We start from the raw sequence: 16,505 nt of genomic DNA, 5'->3' as shown, positions 1-16,505 counted from the left end.
TTATAGACAAAATGTCTGCTTTCATATCACACCTACAAAAAGTAGATCAAGTTTTCAAGTTTACAGAAAACCATACTATAACAATTTACCAATATAAACATCTTGATTCCTGTTTATTCCATTCTGTTTAGACAGCAACACTAACAAAATTCTTAATGCATATGCCCCCTACCCTATGCTATCATTGACAATTACATAAAAACATCTCAATCCAGAAACCAAGTTTTACAACCACTGTTCCTACCAATCAAAGGAATATGCACCAAGATCCCAATTCTCAGGAATTTTAAGATATTAATGGTACATTAGTTACCTAAGACTGAAGGACTATGCCTTACTTTATAAAAAAAAAAAAAAAAAGATAGCCATATCAGCTTAATTCCATATATATAATACTACCTATTTAATTAAAATTGTAATAAACATAATGTACTAGTACTGCAAACTTATGTTGTTCATGTGGGAAGACACTACAAGAGAAGACATAACAGAGACTGCCTGGCAATAAGAAGTACAAATTCCTTCAATAGAGATGGAGGAAATAAAAGGACAAATCTAGTTGTCTAAAAGACAATTCACTGTACACATTTTATTTACAGTTTTGTACACTGTCTTAATATGAATGGGACCGCTTTTCTACTTGAGCCATTTTTAACCAAAGCAAAATAACCTAAGTAATACAAAGTGTTAAAATACAGCATAAAGATACAAAAACAGACATACTAATTCTAGTTAGGAATGTAATTATGATGTTACATTTTTTATAATCCACAATTATGTTTAGGAAATCACACAAACATAGATCACTGATTTGAATGAAATGCATAAATTTGTAGCAAAGCTTTGTAGTTACAAAAAACAAAAAAATTACCAAAGAATGCACAAAATTAATGTTTATTCCACCTTTGTGTCATATTCCTGGATCCTTCACCAATGTTACATGAGGAAAAAACAAAAGCAAAACAAATGAAAAACTGAAATCAGAATCACTAATGTTATCAAATAGGGAAACAAATAAATTAAAATCTAGCAGCCATCAGCAAAAGTACAGCAAAGATGATGCTGTAAAAAGAAACAAGGAAAATTGCTAGAAAACTGTATGCATCATACTCTTTCAAACCAGCAAAATATGCTCCTGCATACAATGGAACATAAACAGTATTTTTTTCCTGTAAGGTATAGAAATGTAAGTTCTTTTTTTAATATTGTGGATGGGTAAAATGTGTTTGTATAATTCTACTAAACTATTACAGAATGGGCCAGGAACACATAAGGATCATGGGGAAGATGTATACTGTATGTAATTCTTTGATTGGGGTAGTGGACACTCTAGCCAAAATTAAAAAAAAAAAAATGAACACAGAAGTACAAGACAAAGGCGAATGAGACTTCTCTTATATCTTAGCAACATTTAGATGGAAATCAAATTTAAATGCAGTCCACTCTGCTTTTGAAGAGGCTTTGGTTCAGCTCCCAAATCTCGATTGCTTGACGCAGTCTCCTATGAGAATACTCAAAAGGTGTCTTCTTAAACAACAAACCTATTTTTAGTGGTGGAGCCGCTCTTAGTAGCTGTGTCTGCATGGGACTGATAACCAATCACTATCTTTGGAGGAAGTCCTAACCTTTCCTTGTATACCCTCCTGGAAGAAAAAGAAGGAAAGCTGCTATTAATTTTTGTTCACCTAAAAAAATTAATTAAATTTAAAAACTAAAACAAATATTTAAAAATTTTTTAATTAAAATTAGTTTTGAAACTTTAAAAAAAGTGGGCTTTAGAGTGAAATAGGAAATTACACATCTTTTTTAGCATAATGTACTCTTCATTTTCACAATAATCTTTGCTACAGTCAATCAAGCATGTACCAGGTAATGTGGTAATTACCAAATGGTGAGCAAAGCAGGGATCCTCCTTGGACTTCATGACATTCATAGTCCAGGAGTGAAAACACACTCAGATTATCACAAGTAGGTATGTGGAATCATGTCAGAAGCATACTTAACTTACAACATACTTATAAAAAAACCAGTACCCTGCACATACCTATTTTCATTCCTTAAAATGCTATAATACATTTGAAGCCTAGTAAACACTATATATCACTACCCAGTTACATTTATCATATCCATTACTGACAAGATTGAACACAAAGAAATTCAACATATTGAACTTATTTTTAAAGGGTAATTTAAAACACACAGAACTTCTGCTGTATTAACCCTACAACATGATTTCCAAATAAGATGTGACTATTTTAAGAACAAAATGTAATGAGTCCACAATGAAGTTATTCTAAGGGCAGTGATACTGTATTAAAAGAAAGATTAGGCCGGTGCCGCGGCTCACTAGGCTAATCCTCCGCCTAGCGGCGCCGGCACACCGGGTTCTAGTCCCGGTCAGGGCGCCAGATTCTGTCCCGGTTGCCCCTCTTCCAGGCCAGCCCTCTGCTGTGGCCAGGGAGTGCAGTGGAGGATGGCCCAGGTGCTTGGGCCCTGCACCCCATGGGAGACCAGGAAAAGCACCTGGCTCCTGGCTCCTGGCTCCTGCCATCGGATCAGCGCGGTGCGCCGGCCGCAGTGCGCCGACCGCGGCGGCCATTGGAGGGTGAACCAACGGCAAAGGAAGACCTTTCTCTCTGTCTCTCTCTCTCACTGTCCACTCTGCCTGTCAAAAAATAAAAATAAAAAAAAAAAAAAAAAAAAAAGAAAGATTAAATCTTGTCTGCAAAATCACATAAATCTGCTCTTTAAAAACCATGCAGTCAGGGAAGGCATTTAAGTGGTTAAGACACCACGTAAAACATTCCTTTTCCACATTAGAGCTACTGCAGACTCTGGAAGGCAGCAGTGAAGAGTCAGTAATGGAGTCCCTTCCACCTACAAAGAAGACTTGAATTGAGTTCCCAGTTCCCAGGCATCTGAGGAGTGAACAAGCAGATGAGAGATCTCTGTCTCTTATCTGCCTCTCAAATAAGTTTCTATATCTTTGGTTTTAGGCAAGAAGTATGTTCACAGAGAAATTTACAATATTTGAAAAATCAAAAAGAGGAAAATCAAACATATTTGGACCTTTCAATAACTAGTATTTAAACTTTTTTTATTTGACAGAGTTAGACAGTAAGAGAGAGAAAGACAGAGAGAAAGGTCCTCCTTCCATTGGTTCACTCTCCAAATGGCCACTACTGCCGGAGCTACGCCAATCCGAAGCCAGGAGCCGGGTGCTTCCTTCCAGTCTCCCATGGGGTGCAGGGCCCAAGCACTTGGGCCATCCTCCACTGCCCTCCCGGGCCACAGCAGAGAGCTGGACAGGAAGAAGAGCAACTAGGACTACAACCCAGCGCCCATATGGGATGCTGGCGCCGCAGGCAGAGCATTAGCGAAATGAGCCATGGCACTGGACCCTAGTATTTAAATTTAACAACACTTAAAGCCAAACTTTAATAATTTAAGTGTAGTAAAAAGAAAATCCTAGCTAATACTGATGTTTGAGTGTTAGCAATCACTTTGCAAATAAAAATGACCAGAAGAGTACAAATACCCACAAATGTGGGTTTTAAATACATACAAAACTCATGGACTGGTTTTGTGGGCAGGAAGCAGGTTAAGCCTCTGCCAGCACATGCCCACATTCCATTATATGAGCACCGTTCGAGTGCTAGCTGCTCCACTTCCAATCCAGCTCCCTGCTACTAATAGGCCTGGGAAAGCAGCAGATGACACTAAGATCCAGATGGAGTTATAGGCTCCAAGCTTCAGCCTGGCCCAGCCCTGGCTACTGCGCCATTTGGGGAGTGAACCTGTGGATGCTATGGATGGAAATCTCTCCCTCTCATTCTCTATCTGTAATGTAACTCTTATCTTGCAAATAAATAAGTAAATCATTAAAAAAATTTAAAAAGTAAGTAAATACAGACAAAACTCATATCTTACTTAAATTTCAATGAAAAGTGTATGTAGCATATATGTGCTCAATGAATTATTTCAGTATTAATGTTTTTCAAAGCTGTATTTTTTCAAATTCTACTTTTCAAAATAGAAAAAGGAAACTTGCATTCTCATTTAGTAAATGTATTAACTGCTACATGTCAAACTGGACTGCTCTAATGATCATGTATTCCACTAAGAAAAATACACTTATATAGAAATGAAAAAATATGAAGACACTGAGCACCACCACAGTTCAAAATTGTAAAAGTATCCACAAAAACAATATAAGAAAAGTAACAATCTGCAAGCTTCAGTATTTTAAAAGATATAAACAGAAAATCTTCTGGTTTTACTTATCTTCATATTGTAAAAGCAAAAAAGGCAAAAAGCAAAACTTACCCTATATGTGTAACAGCATCTCTATTTTCACATTCAGTAGTCCATATTGCTATTTTATCACCTTTAGCTCTAACATTAACAACAGCTCCACATACATCATCGCTGTAGTCATCAAAAGATTCTCCAATAAGGCACAGCAGCTTAAAAAAAAAAGCAAATTACATTCAATAGATTATGAACCACTCATTAGACTGCAAACATCTCTTTCCATACTTGTTTGTATTTAAACAAGACTAAAATTTTAAATTGAGTTGATTTTTAAGTGTCTAAACTTTATTCATATACATAATTTCTTGCACTGAAAAACATTTGCTTGATAAATTACACTTCTTAAAGATTTTACTTATCTATTTGAAAGGCACAATGACACATAGGGAGAGACAGCAATCTTCTATCCGTTGGTTCACTTCCCAAATGGCCACAATAGCCAGGCTTTGTGAGAGTGAACTCAGGACCTGGAACTCCATCCAGGTCTTTCACACGGTGTCAGGGACCCAAGAACTTGGGCCATCTTCCACTACCTTCCAAGGCACATTAGCAGGGAGATGGATGGGAAATGGAGCAGCAGACTCCAACAGGCATTCAAATGGCATGCTAGTATCGCAGGCAGTGACTTAATCCACTGAGGCACAATGCCAATCCGACTGCTTGTTAATTTCATATCAAGTACATTAAGAGCTGTTTTAACTTTATCAGCAAACTGGGCAACTGATGTCAGGACATACAAAGCTGAATTTTATTAATATTCATTTGCTCCATCATCGCTTATACTTTTTGGCCAACAAATTCTTCAGGAAATAACTGAAATAGCTACTCATAGTTAGATTAGCTACCTTGCTCCCGCTTTTCATGAGTACTTACTACCATTTTAGAATAGCAGAGTTCACAAAGAAGTAATGGAAATGACCCTGCAGCAATGACAGCAACAGACTATGATTGTTAAGCTTTCTGATTAGCAAAATGTACACAATCTGCTATATTTTAAGATATAAGGAAACTAATGAAAACAGGATAAAATGTACATGGATTTTTATCTCTGCACCAGGAAGTTTAGTAATATGTAGTAAATGTTTAAAATCTATATTTCTATTTCTCTAATACTATACCTAAAAAGTGGTACAAAATGATGTACAGCTAAGGGTATTTGTCAAGGTATCATTAATACCAAACATTACAATTTAAAAATTCATCAGTGCAGAGATAATAATTTATTTTATATATACCAAATAGAATTCTACAGTTATTCAAAATAATAATACAGATCTATTAACCTGAAACTCAATCATTGATACATTACTGAGTTTAAAAATAATTTGTAAAAAGAATTACGAAACAAATTTGCTATTTTAACCATTTTAAAGTATACAGGTTAGTGGCATTAAGTACATTCAGCATTTTTGTGCAGCCATCACTATAGCACAGTTTGAAAGCATTGCTGTTACCTTGTAAAACTGAAATGCCCTTTTTAAGGTGAAATTATAAAGTGGTAATTACTGCTGATCACCAAAGTCAAAATTATCTCTTATTACATTCAAATATTTATCAAGTGCTTAACTTAATAAGTGCTAACTAAAACGGATATTATGTTATGCACTAGGGAAAAGCAGACCATAAACCCTGTTTCTGAAAGTTCGGGGTCTGGAACTTCTGACTATAGAAAATACCTATTATCACATATTTAATGTGTCACTTAAATCCAAAAGTTCCAGCTTACATCCAATATGAATCTAAAAAAAAAAAAAATCACTGAACACATTAATAGCAATTCTATAAGTTGAAAAAAAAAAAGCATCAATCATACAAATGTGAGGTTCTATTAACTTTGAGGTTAATAAAATGCTCAGTGTGAACTTATTGTGGAAGATGGCAGTTAACTGTCAATCACTGTATACCTGACTTGTGAGAATGTTTCACTGTCCCAGTGTGGGTACACAGGATTCACATGATAGAATAAAAATGGCTGCTAACTTAGTATTTTCTGTTTTGAGTATTTTTAAATCCTTTTTTGTTTTTTTAAAGATATATATCTGGGGTCGGCCCTGTGGCACAGTGAGTTAAAGCCACAGCCTGCAGTGCTAGCAATGCATATGGGCACTGGTTTGAGTCCCAGTTGCTCCACTTCCAATCCAGCTCCCTGCTAATGCACCTGGGAAAACACCAGAGAATGGCCCAAGTCCTTGGGCACCCTTGCACCCATGTGGGAGACCTGGAAGAAGTTCCTGGCTCCTGACTGAATCAGCTCAGCTCTGGCCATTGTAGCCACTTGCGGAGTGAACCAGCCGATGGAAGACCTCTCTCTCTCTCTACTTCTCTGTAACTCTTTCAAATAAATAAAATACATCTTTAAAAAAATCTTCCATCTACTGGTTCACTACTAAATGCCAGGAGCTGAAGCCAGGAATCAGGACTCCATTCCGGTCTCATGTGGGAGGCAGGAACCCAACTTCTTGGACCTGCCTCCCAGGTGCAGTAAAGGGCAGCTGGATGGGAAGGTATACAGCAGCCAGGACTGAACTCAGGTACTAGATATGAGGGTATCCCAAGCAGTGGTTTCACCTGCTGTGCCACAATACCCACCCTCTTATCAACTCTTAAATTAACCAAAATAGAAATGTAATGTAACGCAAGTATCAAATGTTCTAAAACTGTCTCTCGGACTGAATAACTGTAAAACCTTACTGTCTCTAGCCAAAAGCGATCGAGGTCACTTCGTCTCTGCTGTTTGTTTAACGTAATTAGCCATCGTCCTCCCCGTTTGTTTTTCTCATCTTCCCACATAGGCTCAATGCCATCCTACAGGGTAATAAGAACAGAACAATATTAGAAAATAGTATTATTTTTACTTTAGGAGATAAACACTAGAAATTGCAAGCAACATTTACGTTACTATCCATAAAACTACCAGTGGTAGAGTTTTCATGCATGACTTAAAGCCTGAGTCCTAAGGTTGCAGAATTTGAGTTCTGATTTTGTCATATATTAGCCACCAAACCTTGAATTTCAATTTTTTTGGAGGTCCTTAAATTCTGAGTAGCAGACACCTTTTAGAAGCTACACACACTTCTAAACCTAGAAAATCCCGTCAAAAATTACATAATTTCAGAGTTAATAAATACCCTCCCCACCCCCAACTGTCTGACAAAACCCATTTATAAATATCTCAAGGACTCATACACTCTAAGGTAAGAATGCCTGAGAAACTCAGGCTATGTAAAGATATAAAAAAGGAACTGGACGGATAATCAGTGCTCTTTTCAAAATTAATCTCAACATATGTCCATGGAGGGAGACTCTCTAAATTTCTTATTTGTATTATAAATAGAGTAAAACCTATTGATGCGAAAGGCCAGTAAAGCCAATTTAACCATTAGCTTGTGCATGATGCTATACGTTGTTTCTAAGTTGGTGGCAAGATTTCTTAATGAATACCTGAATGGCTAGGTCCCATAATAAATATATAAAGTCATCAATTAAGCATACCTTAAAAAGTGAGTAGTCACAGCCAGGCATTAAATTACTAGACAACTGGATATGGTTGTACAGACTAGGCAAAAGAAAGGGACAATTAAAAACATAGAATACATAATAGTTTAAGTGCTTAACATAGAGACATTTAGAAAATATAAAAATGAACAGAAGTTTGTATAACTTTAATGTAGTCAACTTCTGAAATGGATAAAACATCTTTCATGAAACAACTTATGATATATACTTTTTTCAAGAAAATATTTTTAATTTATTCTGAAAAAATATATTTTGATAGATAACTCAATGCACATACATTTATTCTAAGACACTGAAGGCAGAGGTATGATACTGTTTTAAATAGATAAAAGAATTTATGAAGCTAACAGTTTGTTCACAATCACACCAAAAGGCAAATCAAGAGAAAAGCAAACTTCCAGTTCATCAGAATTCCGTAACTGAAATAGTCACTATCATCATCCTTCAAGGTATCCAAGAGTAGAACAGACCAAGAATTCCTGAATACCACAAACTTTTCCTGGTTAGGCAGCACAATAAAGGAAGCTTTAAATGAAGTACATAGTTCAAGGCTCTACTCCTTGGAATTATAATCATTTAAATAGGGGGTAAAGTCAGCAAAAGGCAAATCAAAACCACAATGAAGTTTCACTTCATCAGGGTTAGAATGGCTTTCATACAGAAACCAACAAACAACAAGTGCTGGGGAGGATGTGGGGACAAAGGTACCCTACTCCACTGTTGGTGGGAATGCAAACTGGTAAAACCACTATGGAAGATAGTTTGGCGATACCTCAGAAATTTGAATACAGTCTTATCATTCAACCCAGCCAATCCACTCCTCAGAATTTGCCCAAGGGAAATAAAATCAGCAAATAAAAGTCATCTGCACCCCCATATTTATTGCAGCTCAATTCACAACAGCTAACACATGGAATCAGCCTAAATGCCTTTCAATGGAAGACTGGAGAAAGAAATTAGGGGATATGTACTCTATAGAATACTACACAGCGGGCCGGCGCCGCAGCTCACTAGGCTAATCCTCCACCTAGTGGCGCCAGCACACCGGGATCTAGTCCTGGTCGAGGTGCCGGATTCTTCCCCAGTTGCCCCTCTTTCAGGCCAGCTCTCTGCTGTGGCCAGGGAAGGCAGTGGAGGATGGCCCAAGTGCTTGGGCCCTGCACCCTATGGGAGACCAGGAGAAGCACCTGGCTCCTGCCTTCAGATCAGCATGGTGCGCCGGCCGCAGCGTGCCAGCCGTGGTGGCCATTGCAGGGTGAACCAATGGTAAAAGGAAGACCTTTCTCTCTGTCTCTATCTCTCACTGTCCACTCTGCCTGTCAAAAAAAAAAAAAAAAAAAAAAAAAAAAAATCCAGTCATTTGCAACAAAATCAATGAATCTGGAAAACATCATGCCTAGTGAAATAAGCCAGTCCCAAAGGTACAAATAATATATATTTTCCCTGATCTGTAATAATGAACAAAGCACCTAAAAGGAAACCTGTAGAAGTGAAATTGACACTATGAGAAGCAATGACTTAAACAGCCCTTGTCTTGACTGTCAAGGAACAGTTTATTATTATTTTTCTACTTAATACCATTGATTGAACTCTTTACATAACATAGAATTAATCATAGGTATATAAAGTCAAATGTAAGTAGATCCCAGTGAGACGTAAGAGTGGAAATAAGAGAGGGAGGAGCTGTACAGTTCTGCACACATTCCCACAGCCCTACCCCTAAGGGTAAAGCTAAAAATTTGCCATGGGACTCCAAATCCCATTAAGCTGGGTAGTACTAATGCCATATTACGTGTTAAAGTGATCATATTAAGTATGTAATTGATCATATAGATAGGACTAAGTGTCAGAGATCACATAAATAAGATCAAGTGTCTGGTGATAACAACAGAATTAAAAAGGAGAGAATGTTCCAACATGGGAAGCATGGTCATCTGTATATAAAGTTAATTAAAAACCAATCTTAATGAAGAATGGGATGAAAGGGAGTAGGAGGTGGGACGGAGTGGGGAGAAGAACCACTATATTCCTAAAGCTGTACCTATGAAATCTGTATTCATTGAATAAAAGCTTTCTTAAATAAATATCGGATAGAATCCTAGAATATGTATTCCTAACTTATTTTGTAATTATCAAAATAACACAGTAACATTTGAGGTAACTTACTTGCCTAAAGGTAAAAGGACAGATCATTTGATCTCTTGAAGTCTCTCACAGCAAAAATTGCTACATAACTGGCAAGAATAAGACTCTGACTATCTCCAATACTGGACAGTAGAAATGATGATCCTATCAATATAATCATAGATTATGGATGTTTCTCTTATTCATGTTTAGATGCTATTTTAACAGTCTAGGAATATTTCAGGCAGAATTTTAGAAGCAATTTGGCAACCTTTCAATCATATTGCATAATATAACATACACATTCAGTTTGGGTAAGATAGTATGACACTGCCTAAGGACTACTGAGTCACTACCCAATGCCCACACTAGGCAATAAAAGAAGCCTGAATACTGACAACTACAGAATTAGCACCACTAGTTAAGAAACAGTAATGGATAATGTGGGAGTGACCTTCTTCAATGGCACTCAAAGGTAGAAAAGACAAATGCTTCTTTTTTGCTGTCCTCCTTTCTGGTATGCTAAGGCTTTATACTTTATAGTAAGAACTTATAATGGCACATTTAAACAGAGTCCTAAGACCACACAGACCATAAATACAAAATGACTTAGTGGTTGTTTTCACTAAATTGTTAGAAAAATAGAAATTATGAAGTGATTGAAGATTTTTTTAAAAAGGTTTATTTGAAAGGGAGCGTTACATAGAGAGAGTGAGAGGGAGAAAGATTTTTCCATCTGCTGGTTCATTTCCCAAATGGCCAAAATGGCCAGGGCTTAGCCAAACCCAGGAGCCTGAAGCTCTCATGTTGGGTGACAGGGGCCCAAGTACTTGGGCCATCTTCTGCTGATTTCCCAGGTGTATTACCCAGGAACTGGATGGGAAGTGGAATGGCCAGGACTCAAACCAGAGATCAAATGAGATGCTGACATTGTAGACAGTGGTTTAACTCTGTGTCACAAAGCCAGGCCCATGATTGAAGATGCTAATAGAAAGCTGAAGAATTCCTCCACACCTCTAAATTATGGTGTAGAAATCCACTATGCAGGGGCCACCAATGTGGCACAGCATAAAGATGAAATCTAGCACCAGCGTCCCATATGGACAACAGTTCAAGTTCCAGCCACTCCACTTCTGATCCAGCTCCCTGCAAATGCTCCTGGGAAAACAGTGGAAGATGACCCAAGTGCTTGGGCCCCTGTAGCCATATCGAAGACCAGGAGGAAGCTCTGGCAGTTGCAGCCATTTGGGGAGTAAACCAGCATATGGACGATCTCTCTATCCCCTCCCTTATAGTAAATTTTGAGTAAATAAAGTAAATTTTTTGAGAAAAGAAAAAATCTACTATGTAATAAAATTGCTTACACATAACTAAAGTGTACAGCAAAATTCTAACTAAAGGACAAGTTAGAAATACAATTTATGTAAACTGGTGAAAGCCAAACTAGCTAAATGCAAACCTGATTGGGAAGGGTAGTAGACTTTTGTTTTCTAGAGACTGATGAGGGTTTTTTTTTGGTGAAATAGACTATAGAATTATGAAGTCTTGATTAAACAAAATTATAGGAAAAACCACTTGATATTGTGAAGAAGGATAAAACATAGATCTAGACAACTACATCTATGAAATAATAGAGCTTAAATGTAATTCTATTTTTGTTTTTTTAAAGATAATACTTTTAGGAGTCAGCATTGTAGTACAGGAGTTGAGACACTAGCATCCCATTATGGGTGCCAGTCCTGGCTGCCCCATTTCCAATCCAGCTCCCAGATAATGCTCCTGGGACAGCAGCACAGGATGGCCCAAGTACTTGGGCCCCTGTCACTCACATGGAGTTCCAGCTCCCGATTTTGCCCTGGCCCAGCCCTGCCTGTTGAGGCCATTTAGGGGAGTGAACCAGTGGATGTTTAATCTCCTACTTTCTCTCTGTAACTCTGGCTTTCAAATAAATAAAATAAATCTATTTTTAAAAAGTTATTACTTTTAGTAAAAAGTGACTCATCTTAGGGCAGATATTGTGGCGCAGTGGATTAAAGCCACTGCTTGCGAAGCTGGTGTCCTATATTGGAATGCCCATGTGTGCTGTTTCTAATTCAGCTTCCTGCTAACGCACCTAGGGAAGGCAACAGCACATGGCCTAAGTACTTGGGCCCCTGCCATTCACATGGAGACCAGGATGGGGTTCCTGGATCCTGACTTCAGCCTGGTCCTGAATGGGCCATTGTAGCTTGTCTCTCCCTCCCCCTTTAACTACTGTTTACATAAATAAATCAATCCTTAAAAAAAAATCCAACTCAAAGTGGCTAGTTCATAATTTATAGTTTTCCTTAATCATTCTGTCTGGCTTTTTTTAGTGATGCACATACACAGTAATACTAAATCTATTTCAGGGCAAGCACTAGAAATAGACTGAAAAATACCATTTCTGCCCTTGAGAAAGTTTGCATGTAACAATTTTGTAACCACAATCCATTTCTTGGTACACAGGCAGAATATACTCAGGGTGTCACAATAAAACATTAAGAGCAGCAGCACTAATTCAACATACATATGATTTTAAAATACAGATGTATAAATTAAAATATTTAGATAACTGCTAGGTGGTTTAAATCTCTTTGTTTAATAGGGGGAAGGCACCTACATTCCACACTGGAGTAGCTGGGCTTACTATCTGTCTCAGGCTTCTGGATCCAACTTCCTGCTAACGTAGGTCCTGGCAGGCAGTAGTAATGGCTCAAATTAACTGGATACCTGGCACCCATGTGAGAGACCTTAAGCGGGTTCTTGGCCCCAGCTTCAACCTCAGGCCTGCAGCCACTATGAACACTTGTTGAGTGAACCAATAGATAGATATCCTCTGTCTACCTGTCTCTCAAAAACAAAATAATGTGCTTATAAATTTCACCTTTCAAATTCTCAAACAAAATCTCTCTATACATTCTCCAAGTCAATAAAACACACTAAATCATCTTTTAGAGAATCAGCATCAAAACTTCTTGGAAAAGACTTTATAATTTTACAATTAATTTTGAAGTCATATAAAAGTTCATAATCCCAGATTCCAATATTTTGCTTTTCAAAAACAAAATCTCAAAAAAAAATTCACTATTCTTCTTGAAGCTGATCACAACTTATAAAGAAATAAATAAACTATCATAACAGACACTTATTGACAGCCCTCTGAATTTTGAACACTTCAAATCTTTACTATCTCAAAACCTCAGACAGTACTCTGAAGAGGGTCTGCAGAAACAGGAACCCCACAATGCTCTAAAATACCCATTTATGAGGCAAATATATCTGGGCAACCATTAAAAGGAACAAGTGCCAACCAATTGTCAAAAGTTCTAGGGGAAATAAAGGATTCTCTTTAAAGAATATCCCAGGACAAGGAATAGAAAACATTAATGACTAAAGGATTACAAGACTAAGGCTTCTGACAACTGATGAAGATTTATCCCTAATTCAAACACGCATTAGATGGACAAACAGAAAAGGTAGTTCTACGGGAAAAAGATTAACTGTTTACTTCACCCACTATTTCATCAATTCAAATTAAAATGAAAAACCACAAATAAAACTAGTAACAATCTAAAATAAAGGGGTACTTACGCCCAAAAGTCTTCAACAGTATCAAACTTAGAGATCAGCCGAAGGTTTGCTTGCCAAGTTTTGCTTTTATCATTTTTAAAAAACCAGAGCGCCCACCTAAAAATAAAAAGTCAAGTGTCAAATGTGATAGTTAATGCAGTTTCTCTCTCCATAGCCAAAAGTAGGAGGATGGCAACTCTAAAGGTTAAGGAAGTTATGTTAAGTGAAATAAACCAGTCAGAAAAAGATAAATACTACATGATTTCACTTATATGAGGTACCTAGAGTAGTCAAGTTCATAGAGACAAAGTAGAGTGGTGGTTGCCAGAGCCAAGGGAATGGAAGGGGGATATAAGGAGTTCTTTAATGGATTATAAAGCATTAATTTTTTAAAAAATTTATTTATTTATTTATTTGAGAGGTAGAGTTACAGACAATGAAAGGGGGAGACCAAGAGAAAAGTCTTTCATCTGCTGGTTCACTCCCTAAATGGCCACAACAGCCGGAGCTGGGCCGATCAGAAGCCAGGAGCTGCTTCTGGGTCTTCCACGCGGCTGCAGGGGCCCAAGAGTTTGGGCCATCTTCTACTGCTTTTCTAGGCCATAGCAGAGAGCCAGATTGGAAGAGGAGCAGCTGAGACTAGAAAAGGTGCTCATATGGGATGCCAGCGCCACAGGTGGGAAATTAACTTACTGCCACAGCACCGGCCCCATAGAGCGTTAACTTTTTTTTTTTAATTTATTTGACAGGTAGAGTTATAGATGGTGTGAGAGAGAGACAGAGAGAAAGGTCTTCCTTCTGCTGGTTCACTCTCCAAATGGCCGCTATGGCCGGCGCTGCAGCAATCCGAAGCCAGGAGCCAGGTGCTTCCTCCTGGTTTTTCACGTGGGTGCTGGGGCCCAAGCACTTGGGCCATCCTCTACTGCCCTCCCAGGCCACAGCAGAGCTGGACTGGAAGAGGAGCAACCGGGACGAGAACCTGGTGTCCATATGGGGTGCCAGCGCTGCAGCTGGAGGATTAACTAAGTGAGCTACGGCGCCGGCCCAAGCATTAATTTTATAAGATAAAGAGAGGACTGGAGATTGGCTGCACACCATAGTATTTTTAACATTACTGATGTTAAGATAGCAAATTTTATGTGTATTTTACCACAAAATCTTAAAAAAATTTAAAAGAGGTTGTTACTATGTGGAAAATAATGAGTAGTTTTCCCTATTTCTATCATATTACAAATAAGTAACTTATGTGTACTATATATCAGAGCCTCTGCTACAGCAAGAGACCCTCTGAGGATTATCAATCAAGAAATTTCACAAAAATGTAGGACAGAGACAATTATAGTTTGTTAAATGCTACTAGAGATGAGCAAGCATTTATTTAAGAGCAGAAGCACTTAACCATAAAGAAAGATAAGAACAGTTATGTTGAAAATTCAGAGGGACAAAAAGCTGTTAGTCCAGAGAATGAAATGGAAATACTAAGGACAGAGGGGAATTATTAAACCTGATTAAACTCAAACACACAATTAGGAAAATAATGAGTAATGCTACAAAGACATGTCTGTCCTATATATAACCGCTAATATATACCCGAAATATATGTGACAGTTTCTCTAAAATGTTGCAGACATGGGCCGCCTGCAGTGCCGGCATCCCATATGGGCAATGGTTTGAGATCTAGCTACTTCACTTCCGATCCAGCTCTCTGCTATGGCCTGGGAAAGCAGTAGAAGATGGCCAAGTCCTTGGGCCCTGCACCTGGGTAGGAGACCTGGAAGAAGCTCCTGGCATCATATTGGTGCAGCTCTGGCTGCTGTGGCCAATTGGAGAGTGAACCAGAACCAGCAGATCCAAGACCCCCTGCCTCTCCTTCTCTATGTAGCTCTTTCAAATAAATAAATCTTTTAAAGAAAAAAAAAAAAAAAAACCTTGCCGATAAACTCACAAAATACTAAACTTAAATGTTACCATTTCATGATGATTCACCAGTAGAAGAATTAAATCAGTATTCTCTGAATCATTTTATAGTCTATCCTTCACATTTGTGGTTCCATGCAATTTCAACAAAGGATTCAACATATTCGAAAGAAAAAGCTTAATTGCAGTAAAAAAAAAAGTTTCTGAAGTGGCAGGGTGGCAGATATTTGATGCGACAGTTAAGCCGCAGCTTATTATGCCTGGGTCCTATATGGAAGTGCCTTGGTTAAGAGTCTGAGCTCTTGCTGCTAATGGATACCCTTGGGAAGCAGCAGTGATGGCTCAAGTAGCTGGTCCCTCTCATACATATGGAAGATCTGAATTGCGTTCCTATGTCCTGGCTTTGGCCTTGCCCAGGTCCCGGCTGACACAGGCATTTGAGGAGTGAAGCAGTAGATGGGGATATCTGTCTAGCTGTTTCTCTGCCTTGCAAATGAATAATAAAATAAAAACTTAAGAAACTCTTCATCTTTTTGGGGTCATTATTCACTAAATAATATGTAACAACCATTAACAGAGCATTTAGTTTATCAGTTATTACAAGAGAACTAGAGACGGCCGGCACCGCGGCTCACTTAGGCTAATCCTCCGCCTTGTGGCGCCGGCACACCGGGTTCTAGTCCCAGTCGGGGCGCCGGATTCTGTCCCGGTTGTCCCTCTTCCAGGCCAGCTCTCTGCTGTGGCCAGGGAAGGCAGTGGAGGATGGCCCAAGTGCTTGGGCCCTGCACCCCATGGGAGACCAGGATAAGCACCTGGCTCCTGCCTTCAGATCAGTGCGGTGCGCTGGCCATTGGAGGGTGAACCAACGGCAAAGGAAGACCTTTCTCTCTGTCTCTCTCTCTCACTGTCCACTCTGCCTGTCCAAAAAATAATAATAATAATAAAAAAAAAAAGAGAGAGAGAACTAGAGACAACACTAAAGAAAACCTGTACCAAACTCACGGGAAAATTTTTATTTTCCCACTAATAAAAATGTTGCATTG

General features: G+C 38.4%; 1 protein-coding gene across 5 annotated transcripts in view; it reads right to left on the bottom strand.

The window, feature by feature from the left end:
* Positions 1–559: 559 nt before the first annotated feature.
* Positions 560–16,505, bottom strand: part of EIF4E (eukaryotic translation initiation factor 4E) — a 46,290-nt gene continuing 30,344 nt past the window's right edge. For 4 of the 5 annotated variants that reach the window (XM_089303070.1, XM_089303071.1, XM_089303072.1 and 1 more), the window contains 5 exons: positions 13,567–13,662; positions 7,807–7,870; positions 7,006–7,119; positions 4,327–4,466; positions 560–1,643 (listed from right to left, as the gene is read on the bottom strand). In XM_089303070.1, coding sequence (XP_089159196.1) covers positions 1,529–1,643; positions 4,327–4,466; positions 7,006–7,119; positions 7,807–7,870; positions 13,567–13,662 — 529 coding nt within the window. In that variant the 3' untranslated portion in view covers positions 560–1,528. The remainder of the gene's footprint in view (positions 1,644–4,326; positions 4,467–7,005; positions 7,120–7,806; positions 7,871–13,566; positions 13,663–16,505) is intronic. The other variant, XM_089303068.1, reaches the window with a different exon arrangement.

This window comes from Oryctolagus cuniculus, chromosome 8 (genome assembly GCF_051225735.1).
Source record: "Oryctolagus cuniculus isolate XC-2025 breed Fujian yellow rabbit chromosome 8, ASM5122573v1, whole genome shotgun sequence".
Taxonomy (NCBI): domain Eukaryota; kingdom Metazoa; phylum Chordata; class Mammalia; order Lagomorpha; family Leporidae; genus Oryctolagus; species Oryctolagus cuniculus.
Note: the sequence above shows the minus strand (reverse complement) of the source record. Positions and strands in the feature narration are given on the sequence as shown.